Source organism: Corylus avellana, chromosome ca9, assembly GCF_901000735.1.
Source record: "Corylus avellana chromosome ca9, CavTom2PMs-1.0".
Lineage (NCBI taxonomy): Eukaryota > Viridiplantae > Streptophyta > Magnoliopsida > Fagales > Betulaceae > Corylus > Corylus avellana.
Genome location: NC_081549.1, coordinates 14729355 through 14737791, shown reverse-complemented (window position 1 = coordinate 14737791; position 8437 = coordinate 14729355). Strand labels below are relative to the sequence as shown.

At 38.3% G+C, this 8437-nt stretch overlaps 1 protein-coding gene across 2 annotated transcripts in view; it reads left to right on the top strand.

The window, feature by feature from the left end:
* Positions 1–289: 289 nt before the first annotated feature.
* The window catches only part of LOC132162118 (TATA-binding protein-associated factor BTAF1), a 49999-nt gene continuing 41851 nt past the window's right edge, over positions 290–8437 (top strand). The window contains exons 1-6 of one of the 2 annotated variants that reach the window (XM_059572376.1): positions 290–595; positions 1241–1338; positions 1489–1583; positions 5485–5690; positions 5840–5894; positions 7177–7258. In XM_059572376.1, the coding sequence (XP_059428359.1) occupies positions 1290–1338; positions 1489–1583; positions 5485–5690; positions 5840–5894; positions 7177–7258 (487 nt within the window). In that variant the 5' untranslated portion in view covers positions 290–595; positions 1241–1289. Of the gene's footprint in view, positions 596–1240; positions 1339–1488; positions 1584–5475; positions 5691–5839; positions 5895–7176; positions 7259–8437 lie in introns of both variants that reach the window. The other variant, XM_059572375.1, reaches the window with a different exon arrangement.

The following is an 8437-nucleotide window of genomic DNA, read 5'->3' as shown; positions in this document are numbered from 1 at the left end:
TTTTTTTTAGGATAATGTAGGTGCTGTAAAAAAAATTAGAACATATTAGCTTTACAATTAGAATTAAATGTTAACCTTTTTTACGAGATAAAAAAGTTAAATTTGGACCGTTAAAAAACTATAATATTTACTGCAACCAAGTCAAATTCCAATTAAATTACGTAACACCCTATAGCCCCATGGCCTTCATTCAGAGGGTCGAGGGTGTTTTGGTAATTTAGGGGGTCCCATTCGCACCCATTCTCTCCATGGTCGTCCCTCCTCCCCTTATTCACACTTGGCCGCCACACTCACGCATCTCTTATTTCTCACTTCGTGCCCAACGCCACTCACCCACCAGCGGGCAAAATCACCTCGGAGCTAGTCGGATCTCTCTATAAATAGGCTCTAATATCATCGTATTTTCTTAGATTTGAGTCTGCCAAGGCCGAAACTAGCCTCCTCTGTAACGGCCAGACCACACGCCCATCGCTCTCGCAGCCTCATCCTCGTCCTCGTCGGATTCCAGCGTGCCATCGCTTTAAATGTCTGCTTTCATCAAACGCGACTGACCCGCTCGGTTTTCTTGCAATTTCCTCCAACTGAATGCCACCCGGTATGCAATCAAGCCTCATTTGTAATTTCTGTATGCCATTTTGATTGGATTGGTTGGGACTTGTTAAATTGTGAAGTTGAGAGCCTTACTCATGTGTGATTTGGGGTATTGCTAATCTGGTTGTTGTTTCCTCAAATTGAGGGTTTAAAACTTTATTGGGGTGAGATTATCACTAGATTGGGGTTAATTTTAGAATTTATGGTAATGAAGTCAGAATTTCAAGTGTAATTTGTGTATAGAAGTGAAATTAGGGTTCTTGATGGGAACTTCAATTGCGCTGAACTATAACTGGTTTATGAATAACTTTAAGTATCTTGTTAGAAATCAGGACTTAGACTAATTTTGAGTTTCTAATTCAGGGCTTGAATCTATGAAATTTGCAGTGTATTTATATTACAGTAGGGATTGTAATTATCAATTGATAGTTTTGATTGGATTGAGGTGAGTGTACCTTGTAATATTAATGGGGAAAATCATGCTGATTACAAATTGATAGATAATTGGGGTTTTGTGATTCTTTTCATGATTACCTATGATTGATTGGTCTGCTATGAAAATGAGGCCTATATTTGTGAGTCTAAAACAGCAATAGCAAAGAATTAAGGCCGGTTTATGATTAACTAGTAATGGTGGTGTTATATATAGAGAGATTCCAGAGGCTAAGTTGAGCAACAAACTATTGGAATGATTTAAGATGGCCCAGCAGTCATCACGTCTTCAACGCCTGCTCACTCTCTTGGATGGTATCCTTTCATACTTAATTCTTTTTCATTTTTGATTAATTGCACTTATTTTTACTACCACTTATTATGTAATGTACATACTTGTCTTCTGGTTAAACTCTGTGCAATGGCTATATGAAATGAAATTTTCTTTGACAAAAAACCTAATAGCTGGTTCAACGCAAGCAACAAGATTTACAGCTGCTCGTCAGATAGGGGATATTGCGAAATCACATCCTCAAGACTTGACCTCTCTGCTGAAAAAGGTATTACTTATTGCTGTGTGTTTTTTCTTTTGGTTGAAATGTTAATCATGATTTTCTTATGATATTATTAATGGTATTGCTTTTTATGTGTTATGTGTATGGATGGATGGGTATGAGTTCACTCTTCGTTTGAGGTTTGAACTTTAACTTTGGGTTGAGCCTCCATTTCTTTTTTTGTTAAGTAATAACCAGTCTTATTAAAAAGGGGCCCCAAAGTACATAGGGAGCACACAAAAGGAATCACCTAACTAGAAAGGGAAAAGCAAACAAGGAAATCATCATAACTAATCGACAAAGGGGACACAAACGCTGCAGTCCAAAGATACAATGTATGAAAGAAAGATGATAAAATGTCCTCTAAGGACCTTTCTATTGGGATGGGCCTAAAGCCTAAATCATTTTGGGGCTTAAAGATGAGGACTGTGTTTAAGTGGAAGAAGGTTAGGCCTCATCACTCGGGTCCGGATTTAGAGACTCCTGCGGGCGATGTGTTGGAGCAAGGTTTTGTAGAGGGTCTTGGGGATGCATCAATGAAGATGGCGTCTATGGTGGTTCAGGGTGATCTCCTCAGGAGCGTGGAGTTTGTCGCTGAGGCATCGAAGCTAGCTTCTCCCATTTTTGTTGTCTCTGATGGCTTCTCCGATGTACCTAGAGAAGGTCTCGCCCCTGCGATGGTGTGTTCGGTGAGTCCTCAGAGCATGGTGAGTGCGGACCTAGGGTAGATGGAGGCTGCGGTGGATTCTGTTTCTCTAGCAGTGGAGGAAGACTCGGTCAAGAGTGATTGGAAACCTTCTTCAGCGAAAGGTTTGCTCTGGCAGGGATTTTTTGGGTCAAGAACTATTTCTCCATCTTCGCTTGAGGTGAAGGAGGGGTCCTCGTCGACTCTAGCTGATAGGGAAGACTCTTCAACTTTTTCTTAAAAGATGGGTCCTTCGAGAGCAAAGTCACATGCCAGTCATACAGTCTCGATGGCTGCTCACCTAGGGTTTTCTGGTGGCTCTTCTTCTGGGGAGGCTGAGCTGGGTATGAGAATTCGCCTCTCTCATCCCGGAATGACGGAGAGTGGAGCACGTATTTATTCTTTTGTTTCCACATCTCAGCTGGGGTATTCTCGGAGAGTGAAAAATAATATAGGTAAGCAGCTGAATAAGAACAAGAAGTTGTTGGCCGAGGTTGTTGCGGATATTCCGGTAGTGGGGGTGGAGGGTTCTTCCGAGGTGGTGATCGATGCGATGGAATTCGCTCCCACTTTGGGATTGATTGGTGGGGGTGACGAGAAAAGCTTTTTGAATCTTTTTTTCATCCATTGAAGAGGATCGGAATGCTCCATTTATTTTGGGGCTAAAGGTTGTGGCTCTAGTAGGGTCAAAGGCACTAGTAGGATCATAGGCAGGGTGGCTTAGGTGAGCTTAGGGTTGTTTTGGGTTTCGGGTATCAAGGTCTCTTTAGACTTCTTTTGGGTTTTAGGGTCCTTATATGGGGATTTTTTTTGTGGGTTAACGTGGGTTTTTGCTATGTATACTCACTGTGTACTTAGAGGCGCATTGCACTTTTTTTGATATATGCAATATTTCTTATATAAAAAAAAAGGTCCTCCAGCGACCTCTCCAAGTCCTCAAAGCACCTATTGTTAATTTCCCTCAATAAACACCAAAAGAGGGAAGTAGGACCCATCTTCCAGACCGTAACACTTCTCCGCCTTCCAAATGTCCCTTCATTCCCAAGCAATGTAATGATTTGTGGGCGTTTTGAGCACTACTAATTCAATATTTTTCATTTTGATTGCTCTGACAGTGTGAGTAATCGATTAATGCGAGATTTGATTTGATTGTTATCGATTGGGGAACTCAATTTTTTGCCATTATCTAGCTTAAAAGTCCGTGAATCTGGCCGGATAGGATCTTTTTTCTTTTATATTTTATTTTTTTTATCTCTTCAGTGTTCATTTGTTTTAATAAAAAGGCAGGGTTTCCTTCTATTTCTTCTTCTTCTTCTTCTTCTTCTTCATTATTTATATATTTTTTTTAATGGGCCCCTGCTAAATATTTCATATATGCATGAAGTGTGTTACTCAGGATAAATGATTAAATAATATTGATTTGACTTTTTCAAATTCCTACAAAATAATACTTTAGTTAGTATTTGGAGAGTCTGATTGATATTGCAGTTGTGAATTGCCCAGAAAGTATTTATCAAGAAAACAAAAAAAAAGCCTAGAAATTGACTTTAGGTTTTAAAAATCTACCAACATACTCATTAACTCTATTCCTTATTCCAGTGGGAGTGGCAAATCGTCTCGGAAAACTATAGAGAGACTTCTTGTGGAGTGGAATTGGGGATGAATTTCAGTATTATTTGGTGAAATGGTCACAGGTGTGTACGCCAATGAAGTTTGGGGGGGTTAGGTGTGCGAAACTTGATTAAATTTAATCAAGCTTTGATGGGTAAATGACTGTGGAGATATGCGACAGAACGAGAGGCATTATGGAGGAAATTAGTGTATATTAAATATGACAGTCATACGGGTGATTGGTGCTCCAAGGAGGTAGGGGGAACGTATGGAGTGGCAGTGTGGAAATGTATTCGAAGGGGGTGGGAAGGCTTTGCGCAACATGTGCGATATGATATTGGAGACGGTACAAAAGTACTCTTTTGGCATGATGTGCGGTGCGGGGAACGCCCTCTGAAACTCGTGTATCCAGCTTTGTTCAATATTGCATGTAATAAGGATGCGTGGGTGAAGGAGTTCATGGAGAGATTGAATGATATTCTTCATTGGAATGTCTAGTTTTTTTCAGCCCGTGCATGATTGGGAATTGGAGGAGGTAACACACTTCTTTGCAATGTCGTACTCCCAAAAAATTAGAGGTGGAGGTGAGGATAAAATTTGTTGGATTCCGTCTAAAAGAAATACCTTTGAAGTGAAATCCTATTATCAGTCTCTCTCTATACTGGCACAAGTGTTTGCTTCGTGGAAGAGTATTTGGAAGGTGAAGGCTCCCTCGAGAGTGGCTTTCTTTGTGTGGACGGCGACGGTAGGAAAAATCCTCACTTTGGATAACTTACGTAAAAGGAATGTTATGGTAATTGAGTGGTATTATATGTGCAAACACTGTGGAGAGTTCATTGACCATCTACTCCTACATTGTGAAGTTGCAACTGAGGTATGAAATGTATTTTTTCAACTGTTTGGAGTGAGTTGGGCTAGGCTGCGAAAGGTGAGTGGTATCTTGGAAAGTTGGAGGGGTCAATTGGGTAATAGGCATGCTTTCCGTATGTGGAGGCTTGTCCCATTATGTGTGATGTAGTGTTCATGGCGAGAACGGAATGCACACTACTTTGAGGATAATGAGAGCGGCATGATTGAGTTGAGGAAGTTGGCATTACATACTTTGTTCGCTTGAAGCAGGACTTGGCCGAACTCGCATGTGTCTACTTTTTCTGATTTCCTAGAGCTTTGTAAATCTTTTTCGAATTAATAAGGGTTTCCCTATATACCTCTTGTATACATGGGTTACGCCCCTCTGCGCGTTTGATAATATACTTATTACTTTTAAAAAAGAAAACATTGCAAGCATAACGCTCTAATTCCAATTGAATGGATGTGTGTGAGAATTTGTATGTCTCATGGAACTGCATTTACAATCCTTGATTCTGTATATTTGCTGGATCCTATAAGCTCTGAGCTGCTCCCTTTTAATTGTATATATTTTCTCTGAGTGAAGATTTGCTTTCTGACCATATGCAAAAACATTGATTTAATTATATGTGAGTTGCTGTAATTATCAATAGATCTTTGCTTGTTATTTTCTTCTTATGGGATTTGTCATTTGTATTATTCTGTGGATTTTTTGTTGTATCATTTGTCTTAACCCTAGTGACCCAAATTTAGGTTTCTCAGTATCTTCATAGTAAAAACTGGGATACAAGGGTTGCTGCTGCTCATGCGATCGGGGCTATCGCTCAGAATGTTAAGCATGCGTCATTGATTGAACTTTTTTCTTGGGTTGAAAACAAGATGTCTGAGGCTGGGATCTCTGCTGTTGTTGAAGATGTTTTGATGTGGCCTTATTTTCATTCTAAACTTGAAGGCTCTTCATTTAAAAGGTGCTCTTGTATTTCATATTTCTATGTACTACTTCAATGAATAGAGTTTCTGATCTTTTCATGCAATTATGTGAGTCTGTTTGCAAGCATTGTTTGACCGTAAATCTATGTGCTGTTTTACTTAATTGTGTTCTTTTTAACTGTAACAGCTTTGATATAAACAAGGTGCTCGAGTTTGGTGCTTTATTGGCATCTGGTGGACAGGTATGCAATGCAGTCTATCATAGTTCAATGTTAAGAATATTGGTAGGGGATGTTTTAGGCATAGCCTGTTTTTTTATTTTTTAAAATCCTGTTAAGGATCTTAGATAGCTTTTAACAATTCTTTGCGGCAGAGTTGGGGCCATGAAGTTTCTCCTTGGAATTAACAGTATCATGTCAAATCATGAGTTTTTGATTTGAATTTGTTATTTTTTAATTTTCCATCTTGATGTTGGGGCTGTCTATGAAGGATGACTTGGGCATGAGTAGGCGTGGTTGCCTAGTTAGATTATAGATTGAAAACCATTTCACTAATTAGAAATTGTAACATTCAAATCATTATACAATTTGAGTTATCCATTAAAAATTCTAGAACCTTTGATGGCATTGTGTTTTCTTTGAATGAGTTGAGCTTTTTGTTGTTGAGTTCCTTTTGTTGATGGATGTCGATTTCTAGTTGCTCTTCTTTTTAATTCTTTGCTGGATATTATGGATGATTGTAATCTAAGATCTTCATTCTTGGGTATTTTAATCCTCATTTTTGAATTCATGCTCTTTTAATTATGAGAAAAAAGAAGAACTAATACGAAATAGCAAGGGGTCGGAGTGTTTTTGTGATTAATACTTTAATATTTTCTTGTATTTCAATTACAAGAATTTTTTTTAAAATTTTTAAATTTTTTTTTTTTTATACTTGTCAAAAAAATATTTTCTTGTATTTGAAAAGCTAAGCAACTATAGAGCTGTATCTCGCACATACAAGGAAGATCTGAATTATAAAGCTTTTGACCTTTTTGAGATAAGTATTCTGGTTGATCACTTTGATCACAGGTTCTTCTTCCTAAATTGTTGGGGCTTGTCCACTTCTCTTCTACTAGGGCTAAGTTGGGATCCCTGGTCTTTGCTATATTATGTGAGATGGTCCTTTTCTTGATTGTCAAGGGAAGGTTGCTTCCTTATAATTTTTCTTGTCACTGTTAAGAAAAAAATTTTTTTTTTTACTTATCAATTTTTTTTTTTTTTTTCTTGTCACTGTTATTATTTTGCTGATCCTATGATTTCTCGTTTGAGATAACCCCTACTCCCTCCCCCCTTCCTGCCACGGCCAGGGCCTTCGGCGCCAGAAGTGAAAAAGAGCCTTGTTCATTTGGCATTTAAAATTGCTTAGCTTGGTCAATTTTTTTCTGGTACCATGCAACGTTGATTTTATATATATATATATATTTCCTTAGCTTTGTAATCTAATAGATCTATAATAGACATTCTCACATCATTTTTGATTCAGGAGTATGATATTGCAAGTGATAGTATGAAGAGCCCGAGAGAGCGCTTGGCTCGCCAAAAACAAAATCTTCGTCGCCGTTTGGGTTAGTAATGTCACATTTATGTCATAGCATTTTGCATATATATATGTGTGTGTGTGTGTGTGCATGCGCGTGCTTGCATGCGGGTATACATACACATATATGTTTAGTATTCATTAAAGTAATGTGTTACTGGCATATATAATTCTAAGTCTTATATTGGCATTTACTACAATCTTGAGTTACAATTGGGTTGGGTGGGAATGGGCTGGCTTTTTGTTAGGAACTTAGTCTGCTGCCATAATATAATCCGATTTGTCAAGACCACTGTTTTTTTAGTAATCATGAGCTGTTTGACCTTGGAAGAGTTTGTTCAAAAACTAAATAATGTAACATCTATTTTAATTTATTATTGTTATTTCCTTTTCTAAACTGGTCATCCAAGTGGGACTTGTATTGATTAGCTATTGGACATTTGGATTTTTTTTTGGGGTAATAAATGAATAGAAGAGATGAGGTTTAATTTGTGTTTTGGTTTTGGTTTTTTTTTTTTTTGAAGGGTAAATTAGATTTGACCTCCCCAAACTTTCATCCCAATTGCACTTATGCCTCTAAATTGCAATTCTCACTTCAATTCAAACTCGTGATATCTTGCCCAAATTACCCCCATTTTAAAGATAGCAAATTTCGAAATTTCTATTGGGCATGTGATTGGGTGCTATAGAATGGAGACATAGAAAATTAGAGGTGCTACAAAAAAGGAGGGGTGTCATCACCCCTTATGTCAATGAGGGTGGCTCGGCCACCTCCTAACCGAGGGGGTGTCCAGCCAGCCAGAAAGAGAATAGGGGTGGTGCCACCCCTGTTGTGATATTTTTGTCATATATCTCCCACCTCTTTGGATTATGAGGTACTTCCCATGTCAAAAGTTATAATAAACATTGTTCCATGAAGAATGTTTAAGGAATTTGTGGGGGAAATATTTTTATGTCAACGGTAGCTTCATGGTTTCTTTGGTAGTTCTTGGTCCCTTCACTTGGGGGACTCTCTCTCACTCCTTCTCTTGTGATTGTCATGGACACTCTCAGTGGGATTTTCTCTAGTGCGATGGTTGAGGGTTATTTATCAGGATTTTGGGTCCATAACACTAAGCCCCTAAAAATATCCAACATTTTGTTTGTAGATGATACACTTATTATGTGTGATGGCAATCGTGATCGAATCCATAATTTGGGCCACATT